Source organism: Salvia hispanica, unplaced genomic scaffold, assembly GCF_023119035.1.
Source record: "Salvia hispanica cultivar TCC Black 2014 unplaced genomic scaffold, UniMelb_Shisp_WGS_1.0 HiC_scaffold_251, whole genome shotgun sequence".
Classification (NCBI taxonomy): Eukaryota; Viridiplantae; Streptophyta; class Magnoliopsida; order Lamiales; family Lamiaceae; genus Salvia; species Salvia hispanica.
Genome location: NW_025951972.1, coordinates 8,018 through 20,000, shown reverse-complemented (window position 1 = coordinate 20,000; position 11,983 = coordinate 8,018). Strand labels below are relative to the sequence as shown.

General features: G+C 37.0%; 2 protein-coding genes across 2 annotated transcripts; one reads left to right on the top strand and one right to left on the bottom strand.

Annotated features, from left to right (window-relative positions):
• LOC125198779 (peptide chain release factor 1, mitochondrial-like) lies at positions 1–1,646 on the bottom strand. Its single transcript, XM_048097052.1, has 5 exons — positions 1,574–1,646; positions 1,399–1,473; positions 1,236–1,313; positions 895–1,072; positions 1–67 (listed from the first exon to the last, which is right to left on the bottom strand). Exons 3-5 carry the CDS (start codon positions 1,302–1,304, stop codon positions 48–50), a joined length of 267 nt encoding a protein of 88 aa, XP_047953009.1. The 5' UTR covers positions 1,305–1,313; positions 1,399–1,473; positions 1,574–1,646; the 3' UTR covers positions 1–47.
• Positions 1,647–1,720: 74 nt separating this feature from the next.
• LOC125198777 (ubiquitin-40S ribosomal protein S27a-like) lies at positions 1,721–2,256 on the top strand. The gene has a single exon (XM_048097051.1). The coding sequence runs from the start codon at positions 1,795–1,797 to the stop codon at positions 2,254–2,256; it is 462 nt and encodes a 153-aa protein (XP_047953008.1). The 5' UTR covers positions 1,721–1,794.
• The last annotated feature ends 9,727 nt before the right edge of the window (positions 2,257–11,983 follow it).

Genomic DNA, 11,983 nt, shown 5'->3' with positions numbered 1-11,983 from the left:
CATCAAGCCGAGTCCTTTCCAACTCATATAACTTCGCACACAATACTTTAAGTGCTTTGGCCTTGTTCTGATGAAACAATAAATAAACAAGAAAATCAGACTCGGGTAATGAAGAGGCATGAATCAAATCCGGTTGCATGTGACAATCTTCATAAATTTATCATGCTCAACATCAAAACATGTCTAAAAGATTTGTGAATATTGAAGCAGAACCTTATAGTATAAGTAAAATGAAAAGGTACATTAACTCACAAGTATTTTTGGTTTAGTTTATAAGCGAATGCAATATTTTCTTTGTAGAACAAAGAGAAAGTGCAGTACATATTTTAATGGATTGTATAATTATGTTTCATGAAGTTGCAAGCATTACAAAATAGATCAGTTCCACTTGTAATGCAACCAGTTGGCAAAGAAGCTTGAGAAAAAAAAAAGCTTCTAAACTTGAAACTTACGTAGAACAAAGCTACTCAGATGACCTAAAACTTAAAAGTGGAAGATAAATGGACATAATTCTTTCTACAGTATATAAGTTATCCAAATTAAAGGAATACTGGTGAACTTGAGGATTCATTCCCAAAAAAAAAAAACTGAGGATTCATTCCATTAGTATAATATGGTTGTTGCACATGTTCATATCACAAACTCATCTTAAAATGCATAACAGGGTAGTGCACATGACAAGCAGTGTATACATTACCATGCCATTTATACAAACTTAAATTGTAATAACTGACTGTCTCATTTAGATGACCAAATCCTCAGTTGTTAGTGCCAATCATTTTTAGAAAATAACTAAGAATTATTAGAATGAAATCCAGCATGTCATTACTCAATGGCACAATTACTGCTGGGTAATAATATAACAGTCCTGCATTGGAAAGAAGAATTAGTAACTGCAAATAAGATTTCGTGCCTGATGTTGGGATCGCTCATCCTGTATGGCAACAACTAACCCAGTTGGCATATGAGTAATCCTGACGGCACTATCAGTGGTGTTTACACTCTGACCACCTGAACCACCAGACCTGTATGTATCAATTTTTAGGTCTTCATTCCTGATTTGGACATCCACCTGCAGAAGTTTCAAACAGCACAGAGAAGTAAGATAAACTTGAATGCAGACTAAATTAGTAGGCATTAATGTCGAAGGATTGAGAAAAGTGTCAGTCTTAATATGTTTTGCTAACATTATTGTCACATGTAGGAACATTACGTTAAATGGAATGGATTTGGACCTGATCTGCTTGAGGAAGAATAACAACAGATACGGCACTTGTATGAACTCGCCCAGATTTCTCAGTCATCGGAACTCGCTATAAAAGAATGGTATTCATATCGTCTGATGAAATACAGAAGACAAATCAATCAAAATGCAGATAGATTTGGAGTATGAAAAACCTGCACTCTATGAATTCCACTCTCAAATTTCAGCTTTCCATAAACATCTGCACCAGAGATTGCGGCACTAGCCTCCTGAGGAATCATAAAACAGTTCGAAGAACAATAGCGTGTGAGGCTGAAAATATGAAACAAAGTAGTAGGTAACATGGTATTTAAAGAATACTCAACCAACCTTATAACCTTTAACATCGGATTCTGCCACACCAAGAACTTCAAACCTCCAACCTTTATTCTGTGAGTACTTCTCATACCTATGTAGTCCAAAGGCCCAATATAGACCTGGGCCCTCGTATATAAAGGGAGCCGTTTCAACTTTCAACACACCCAATTCATTCATCACTAATCACAATCTCGATTTCGCAAAACCCTAGCTTATCTGCGGCGGTCGCGAAGATGCAGATCTTCGTGAAAACCCTAACGGGGAAGACGATCACCCTGGAGGTGGAGTCGTCCGACACCATCGACAACGTCAAGGCCAAGATCCAGGACAAGGAAGGCATCCCGCCGGACCAGCAGCGCCTCATCTTCGCCGGCAAGCAGCTCGAAGATGGCCGCACCCTCGCCGACTACAACATCCAGAAGGAGTCGACGCTCCACCTCGTCCTCCGCCTCCGTGGTGGCGCTAAGAAGCGCAAGAAGAAGACCTACACCAAACCGAAGAAGATCAAGCACAAGCACAAGAAGGTGAAGCTCGCCGTGCTTCAGTTCTACAAGGTCGACGACTCCGGCAAGGTGCAGCGCCTCAGGAAGGAGTGCAGTGCGGCCTTACCTATGTCTACAATAAGGCCGGCGGCGATTGATTTTGAGATTCGATTATTTTACTTTCCTATGATAATAGACCCGAAATTTTATTAATGCTAAGACCTTAATCTTATCACAGTTTTCCGGTTTTTTTATTATAATTGCTTTACTGCTTTTATTCTTTTGCTTGTTGCTGCGCCATTGCATCATTCTTTTGCAAGCCATGTACTCCTATTAATTAAAAATTTACTACTAGTTGTTTTGCATTTTAGGTGGAAAAATATCATTACCAGTCTCTAGAAAATAAAAAAGTATAATCACTAATATTCTTTAGTTAATCTATATGCCCAGTTACTATGTGTTGATAACTGTAAATTTTATTTAGTGCTGTACGAGTACGAGTCCCTGGGAAGAGTATCAATTTGATAATAAAAATTTAGAGATAAATTTATGGTATGACCTTACGCAAAATTTAGCAGTCAAGCTATTTTAGTAGTGTTTTGATTATCTGTCTATAAAGTGTCCATTAAATCTTATTTTAAGCTACGTTTTGTAGAGTCAACCATTCTATTGATTTGCTAAATTTTTTTTTAACTCTTGTACTATTAAGATTAAGATTAATGCAATGTGCTGTATTCGGTTTTGGTCCTGTATGATCAAACATGTTTTAATGTGTTCTTATGCATGTTTTAACAGACATGGTGTACGATAAGACTTATGATAAGATTTTAATACTTTCTATGTCAATTCATTTGTTTTGTACTGTTAGATACTCCACAGTTGGACAGAGATAGTGAGAATGTGAGATGCATCTTTTCACTCAACTTCATAAGTACTTTTTATCCTTTCGAACTTTTTTATCAAAATAGTTAAGAAGAATGAAGAAGTGGATAATATGAATATATTTTAGTATTGAAATTGCGTTGATTCTTGTTGATTTTGTATTTTGCGTTGAAATTGCGCTGATTCTATGCTTATTCTGTATTTTACGTTGAAATTGCGTTGATTTTATCTTATTTTGTATTGTGTTGAAATCATGTTGATTTTTTTGCCTTTGATTACGTTGAAAAATTGCATGAATTCTTTGTTGAAATCATCGTTCTCGCTGTGTTGATTTATGAAAAAAAATTTGTTGAATTTGTGTCCATTGTTTGAATCCTGATGAATCCAGCGTGTTGATTTTTTGTTGAATTCTGAAATCTGTTGAATTTTTGTATTGAAATTGTGTTGATTCTTTTGTTTTGCTGATGTTGTATTTTGTGTCAACAAATGTAAACATAGGATCAGCCAGCGCCATGACATATCAACAAAATTTACAATAATTTCAACACAAGTTTAATGGAAGATCAAAAAATAAATTCTTGAATACACTGGCAAAGAAATCAATTTAAGTCTTCAAAATCAAGTTTTGACGTCAATTATGGTGTTAAGGTCTTTTCCAAAATGTGTTGTAGATTTCTAGTGTGTGTGTGTGTGTGTGTGTGTGTGTGTGTGTGTGTGTGTGTGTGTGTGTGTGTGTGTGTGTGTGTGTGTGTGTGTGTGTGTGTGTGTGTGTGTGTGTGTGTGTGTGAGAGAGAGAGAGAGACTCTCTCTCAGATTAACATGCCATTTTAAAGTGAAGCTTAACTGTAGCTGTTTACTAAGTGAATCTAACTCGCTAGAACTCTGTCACAGTTATGAAGCAAGTTATATTAAATCATACACGATTGTGTCACTCAATCATGCAGCATCAAAACTACTTAGGGAAGAAATAAAGTAAAAACAAAACGGATATTAGATAGAAAAAGAAATTTGTATAACCAAGGTCGTTACTAACACATCCAAAGAATTCTATGAATTTAGTTAGACATAATTGAATAAGCTAAAAACATAGATCGGAGTGAAAACAATTGGAATATAAAACTAAAATAAATAAAACCCGTAGGTTGAATTCTTGTCGTTCTTGATGTTCTTGCTTCTTTCCGCAACCCCTTGCACAATGAAGAACTCTTAAATTTATGCTATGGAAGTAATTCGCAAAAAGATGATGAAAGATTAAGGTTGGAGGAGGAGCTATGAAAGCTCCTCTTTTGGGGCTAAGGAATGGTTGAATTCTATGAATGAGGTTATGGGTATATATAGGCTTTAGAAGGATTTAAATTTGGTAATAAGTGTCCTCCAAGCCTTAGGAAATATGTAATTTTCGTTCCCCATAGTAGAAGGAAAAGATTTGGCTTCACAAGGTAATATCTTCTTTCCTTCTTCAAATTCCCGCATAGACTGCAGCTGGCAGCTTTGCGCGACTTTGGTAGAACGGCCATAACTCTCTCCACAGAACTTTGATTGAGTTAATTCTTGAACCATATTGAAGCTCTTTTCAAGACGAAGAGAATGGTGTGTAGAACGCTCCGATCGGACTTCAGGATCGTCGGAAAATTGAGTTTGAAGACAGCTGTCGCGCGCCGTGTTTCTGTGGCGGGCCGCTGCACCTTGGCCGGCGGTCGCCGCGCGCAGTCCAGTAGCTTCTGACTCCTTGTGGCGGTCGCCACGCACTTCCCGGCGGTCGCCGGGCGTGTCTTTGTCTCTGCTAAGTGCCGGCGGTCGCCGGAAGTGTTGCAGCGGTCGCCGGAGAAGCTCCAGATTCCTACTTCGCATTTTAACTTCCTTTTTTGGCTCAAATATGCACATTTCTCACAAAACATGTCAAAATACCAAAATAGATAGAATATACAAATAATGGACATGTAATGCAACTTTGACCTTAAAAACGGGCCAAATAATGGCCTTAAAACCGTGCAAAATCCGAGCGTATCATTGTGTCGTATGTAATGACCGTTAACAACAATCAAGGTCAATCGCTTCCTCATGTTGATCCCAATGGATTCCTTACTTTATTCCTTCTTCAATGGGGTGGACTATTGCTTGGACCATAGTTCGTCATTGCGGATGGCCACCCTAAACTTCGCTCCCATAATCGCCCTATGTATAATCCGGACTGTAGTATGCCATTATGATTATGGGCAGCTGGCCTATAGCCCTATAGTTTTCTAATCTTTTATTCATTTTATTATATTTTTATTCCTATTTTTTCCCTTATAAATACACCATATTTGTCATTCCTCATTCCTTCCAATCTCTTTCTCTAACTCACTTCGGTCATGTAACCGTTGAAATTCTATTTTTTAATATTGAGCGTGGTACTTTTTCGACTTTTTAATAAAACAAAATTTCCATTTTGTGGTCTTAAATTTATGTATATTTAAATGTAAGCTTTGTGGATAATTTTTATTTCTTCTCGTAAATTACAAATGTCTTAAACTTTATTTTGAATAGAAAACTTTTTTTTTTGGATTATGACTAGAGGATTATCCTTTATATTGATTTTTTTTAAGTATTTACAATTTGTATTAATTAGCTGAAAATTCTTTGGTTCGTGTTGCTGCACTAATTTATACAATATGGAGTAAATATTGTTAATAAAAATTTAGATTTTAGATTACGAATTACTCCCTCCACTTTTTAAAAATAGAAACATTTGAAATGACATGAGTTTTAATGCATAATTTGGTAAAGTAAGAGAGAGAGAAAAAAAAGTAATGAAATTAACGTTAGTGGATTATGGGGTCCACTTTATTAGGTAGGTTTAAGTGGTAAATAAATTGATATATAGGAGTGTAAAGATTTCCTAAAATAGAAAGTTTGGAAATTGTTAATTTTAAGGAACGGACTAAAATGGAAAGAGTTGCTATTTTTAAAATACGGAGGAAGTATTTTTTACCTATTTATTTACTCCACATATCATCACTTCATGCAGGTCATTTATTATGGGAATACTGATTATTGTTATATTGTAATCGGTTCGTTCCATAGTAGATGTCACACTTTCCTTTTTAGTTTGTTCCACAAATGATATCACATTTTCTCCTTTGAAAAAAGTTTCCTCTCACATCAATTATAAAATTATGTTTTCTCTCACCACTTAACATACAAAACAACATTTTTTAAAATCTCGTGTCATCTACCAAATGTGTCATCCTCTTTGGAATGAAGGGAGTACTTAGTAAGTTTCTTTAGTATTAAGGTTGTTGTGTCTTTACCAAAGGATCTAGACACAAACTATAAACTTTGTGGTCGTATAATATTAAGATTGTTGAGCGGTTTTCTACTTGGTCATCTTGGATGAGACGCTAAACTATGGAATTTGTATTCACTAAACTAAGTTAATAAACTTTAATTTATTTCAAAAGAAATGTATGGTACTGAATATGATGTCGTGTTCATTACGCTATCATTCCACGTGTCAATATTACATACTCCCTCCATTCGAATTCTAGCGTGCATAAATAAAAGTCGGTTTTGTTCGAATTCTAGAGTGCAAAAATAAAAGATCGAGATGGAGAGGGAGAGCTGAGATCGAGAACTACAACAATCATCGCCATGGAAATCAATGTTATTATACGAGCTCCAGAGTCTACCTTCGATGTGCGTTCATCCTTGCAGATGTTTGTCGGTGAATTGAAATTCTGTATCGCTCCTCGGTGTGGAATTCACGAAAGTCATCAACGTATGATCTACCAAAAAATAAACATGGATGATACACGCACTCTTGAAAGTTATAAATTAGGACTTCGAAAATATGCATTTCATGTAGTTTACGGCAACTGGGAATCCTTTCACCTGATGTAATTGCCACAGCTCTGATTGTCATGGCAAGCAATGCTCAATTTAGACTCAGGACCATCCCAGATTTAGGTTAGGGGATATCTTTTGGTCATATATGCTCTTGATTCTTCCGGTGCTTTGTATCATGCTGATCACGTTGAACCTGAAGATGCATATGCTATTCTACTGGATGATTTATATACATTGGGTATCTATTCATCCGAAGAATACATCCGAGTAGGGCTGGGTAAATATAGCGGAAAAATGGTATATCGATCGTATCGTACTGAAAAATATCGAATTTTTGGTATATCAAAATTTTTGGTACGATACAATACTGTATCGTAAGTTTTCGATACGATAACGATATGAATTTTCTTATACCGCGGTATACTGTTTTATATCGAATATACGATATATATCGATATACCGAAATATATCAAAAATCAATACGTATTGAATTATAAATACATAACGTTAATACTGATTATAATAATAATACTCCATCCGTCCACGAAAAATAGAGCACATTTGCCATTTTTGGTTGTCCACCAAAAATAGAGCACATTTAAAAAAGGAAAGTTTTCAACAACTTCTCTCTTACTTTTTTCCCTTCTATCGTACTAATAATATAGACCTCACATTCCACTAACACTATTTGTCTCTTACTTTTTTTCCTTCTCTCTTACTTTTAATGTGAACCCCATATTCCACTAACACTACTTCTTTCTTACTTTACCAGTTCCACATTAAAACCCGTGTCATTTCACAATGTGTCCTATTTTTTGTGGATGGATGGAGTATAATTTATTTTTTTAAGATTAAAATTTAAAATCATAAATAGACATCCATTCAATTTCGATATACCGTTCAGAACGGTATACCGAAGTTCGGTATGATATACCGAAATTTCGATACTTAGATAATATCTATACCGAAACTTTCGATACGGTAACGATATAAATTCTTTCATATCGATATTTTCGATATGATAATGATACAAGATTTTCGGTACAATATACCGTATCGACCCAACCCTACATCCGAGCTCTGATTGACTCTGGAGGCAATACTGCAAGGGCAGCAAGGACCGTTCTAAATTCAGGTTAGGTGGCTATCTTTTGACATATAGTATCTTTTCATCTTTTTGATTTAACTCTAGTTCTTGATTCTGCCTGACTTTAGGTTAGGTGATATCTTTTGGTCTTATATACTCTTGATTCTTCTAGATGTAGTTCATGTAAATCTCATTGGTTTTCTGCATCTGCACTTGTTTTTAGACATTCATTGCCCTGGTGTGGGATCTTCAATTTAAAATATTGTGGACCCATGCAAGCTAGAATGGTAGATGCTTCTTTGATTCCATATTTGTGGTTTATGTATGAAGTGCCAGTGTCAAACAGATCAGACATTGGTATTAGTTTGTTCGTCTTTAAAGAAGCTGACACAACATAGACTCCTTAGTTATGTTAGACGTTGATAAATGATCTTCTTTGAATATTTTTCTGCAATTAGCCTTGTTTTTAGAGTAAGTTTGATTAGTTTTTTTTAAATGTTTGTTAGAGGTTGATATGTTTTGTTAGACATTGGTATTAGTTTGATCAGACATTGGTATTAGTTTGTTCGTCTTTATAGAAGCTGACACAACATAGACTCCTTAGTTATGTTAGACATTGGTTTATGTTTTTCTTAGATAAAGTAGAAGGGTAAAAGAATAAGGGGAGAGGGAGGGAGGGAGAGAGAGAGAGAGAGGTCAACGTCAGCAATTTCATTTGGTTGTGTCGTATGTAATGACCGTTAACAACAATCAAGGTCAATTGCTTCCTCATGTTGATCCCAATGGAATCCTTACTTTATTCGTTCTCCAATTGGGCTTATTTCATGCAGAGGCCAGTGAATCTTCTGAGACCGAACATACAATCTTGTATCAACAAACTGTAGATGTAACATCCCGACTTTTTTTACCTTTTTATTTGTTCTCGTAGTGACATCGTTTGTGCACCTGAAAAATTTTCGGCTTTGTTTCATTTGTCAAGGGAAGAATATATCATTTTGGACCTATAACAATTATTCTTTCTCTATCCAATTTATTGGTTTTTCCAAGCTCAATTCTTTTTTTGAAACTATTCTTTTTTTGAAACTATTCTTTTTGAAGCCCAATTTTTGGAGAAGACCAAGTAAGCTTTTTATTTCATCAATTTAGAGCACTTCACCACTTACTTTTCGGTTATCAAATTTGAGAAGGAGAAGAAATCCGATTTTAATAAAGGAGCAAATCTCGGCCATATGTCCAACAAACATATCTATCAACTTCTTATATCTCTTTCAATGCCATCATTCTTCCAAAACCCTACCAAAGAAAACCGAGAGAGTTAGGAAAGAGAGAAAGGGCGCGGCGATGGTGCCGTGTTGAGAAGAAGGCTGCAAAAGCTCCAACAGCGGGGCTGGCCGGCGAAGACTCCTACTCCGATCAGCAGCCTCGCAACCTACGGACAGCAGCAATGCACTGATGAAACTCCGAGGAGGCAGCGGCGGCGGCGGTGTCGCAGCGAGGGGCTGGTGGATCAAAGAGAGAGGGCTCGAGATGGAGCGACGGCGGAGCAGCAACATTAGTTCAGCAGCAATGATAGATGGAGGAGTGACAGCGGCGGTGCGAAGCTGATCAGGACAGCGATGGCACAGCTTGTACACTCGACGAATCCCGAACAACAGCGGCTGTTCTCAGCAACAGCAATCACGGCTGCTCATGATGGACAGCGGCTACGATGACAGAGAATTACACCGAACAGCAGCGGCGTTAAGCGCCTGACGATGAACGGTGGACAGAGACGACGAGTCCATGGCGTCGGCGAATTCGCCGCTGTGATTTCTGCAGTGACGGCGTGGTGTTGAGCAAATCAGAGCAGCGATGGAGAGGGGGAAAGGCGTGAGGAAGTACAGGATGGAGTATTTGGGGAGTTTAATTGCTGGATTAGAGGTGGATTTCAAGAGAGAGAGCTGACCTTGTTTCAATTTGAGATCCAGAGAGTTGTTGGATTAGAATGTTGAGAGAGAGACGTGGGGTATTAAAGAGTTGGTTAATGATTTAATTAGGAGACTTAGGCAGCTTGTTTATTTGAGTTGGAATGGAATTTGAATACAAGAATGACGAGAGCTTCGGCGGAGTCAATAGATGGATGAATACGACGTTCTAAGATTACGGGAAAATTTCGGATCTCCTAAGTAAGATCGAGGTAAGACTTAACATCCGTAGGATGCATGTATTGTTTTATTTAAATGTTTTGTTCTTTAAAGTCTAATTTTTGCATATTATGTTCTTTTAAAAAGGGTGATTGTTGCATGCTATTTGAGAACGGAAAGGATTGACAAGTGAAGAATTTAAGAGAACGAGGTGGCTTTCTTTTTAAATAAGGGCAATGCCCTAAGTATATTTTTATGTGAAAATGATATGAATATTTATCATGCCGTGTTTTGTTTTATCTATGGAACCTATCCGATGTGGCTTTTGCCATCTATGGATAATCGAATTCGGGTCTGACTAGGGAGTGAGTCCCTTCTCAGGCTAGTGTACACCAATGGTCTTTTGGGTCGGTCGGTCGGTCTAGTGACTTGGAATGTGGCCACATTCCTTGTCATCAATGGATCAGATATGGTAGACATCTATGGGAAAATGACAACAGTCGAATTTTACGATGGAAATGATTTTAGTGACTTGGGTATTTTTTTTTCAAAGTTAAAACCCAAGGTCACTCAATGGTGGCATGATAAGTTGAGATAATATCATTTTGAGTTGTTGATTGTCGAAATAATACTCTGATTTTATTCGAGCTACTTCTATTATATTGAGATTTGGTCGAGTTTTGTTGTTTTCCCCTTTCTTCCCCGCTTCTCTAATCCTCCCATAGTCGCGATCAACAGTGTTTTACGAACTTACAGCAGGACATATAGACAACTTGAACAGCAGGGGGGGTCCTGGACCTGAAAGCACCATGACTGGTGTACTTTATCTTGAGAGGTTTCCGGTGTCTATAATAGATATCATAGACGCTGAGCATCGCGTACACCAAATGGTCCAAGAAACAATTCGTCTTATGCTTGTTGAACCCCATTATCTGATTCAGGTTATGCTTCAAACTGGACTATTTTCCTTCTTTACTTTGCGTAAGATACAATTTTATATGAAACTTATATATCTTTACTGTATGGATCTTAGTTTTTCTCCATCACCCAAAGGCTAAGGAGCGTACTCGATTCCAACCCTCGGATTAGAGATTTGATGGATAATCCTGAGTTTGTTCATCAGTTAGCTACCCCTGAGATTGTGAATGTAAGACGTTGACCCACACTATATACCTCTGGATTGGTGACATTCTTTGGTTTCTTTTGCAATGATATTGCAAAATCCTGGTATTTTATCCGACTTGGCTGCATTAGGGGGTATAGTTCATATTTTAATATCATTTGTGATATCTCTTAGAATGCAAAATATGTAATATTGTCTTTGAAAGTCCAGTTTTATCGATGTGTGTACTTTAAATATTGCCTTTGAAAGTCCAGTTTTATCCGACTCAGGGAATCCTTGAAATCCTCGGTCGTTGGGCACACAATCTTTTTATAGTTTCAAAACCCTCAACCCACGATACTAAAAACTAGTATAAGGAAGTAGGAATCGAATCCCACAGGGATGGAAGCGTAAGGAGGAATTTAAGAGACTTTGGAAAAGGGTTTTGGCTGCTGCCACGCAACTTTGGGTTGAGAATTTAACTACTAGACTCAGGAAATGCAAATGATCTATTCTAACAGCTAGATCTAAGAAAAGGAAAACATAACGAAAGCATGCATGACGAAAATAGAGATGTAAACAGATCAACACTCCAACGAAGAAATTTACTAGACCTAGTGAATAACTTCTCTAAAATGCCTAGACAGATGAAGAACAAACCGTGAGGACCATTTCCTAAAATAGCAAATGTACAGATGAAAAGCTGCAAATAACTAACAATGCATTTAACTAACATCCATCTTCATATCTTCAACCGATTCAAGCATAAACACAAAGAGAACAGAGAAACAACCCAGATTAGAATAGAATATGACGATTCGATCGTCGGAAAAAACACAATTCACCGGAAAATACTCAGATCTATAGTAGCTAGACGAGGTAAACTAAAAACAACAACTAAAAACTCATAACCATGCA

Coding starts and splice junctions, on each gene's coding strand:
- LOC125198777 (XM_048097051.1), top strand. CDS start 1,795: ATGCAGATCTTCGTGAAAACCCTAACGGGGAAGACGATCACCCTGGAG.
- LOC125198779 (XM_048097052.1), bottom strand. CDS start 1,304: ATGACTGAGAAATCTGGGCGAGTTCATACAAGTGCCGTATCTGTTGTT. Junction 1,073..1,235: donor TTCTTCCTCAAGCAGATCAG/GTCCAAATCCAT, acceptor AAACTTCTGCAG/GTGGATGTCCAAATCAGGAA. Junction 68..894: donor GGCACGAAATCTTATTTGCA/GTTACTAATTCT, acceptor TTGTTTCATCAG/AACAAGGCCAAAGCACTTAA.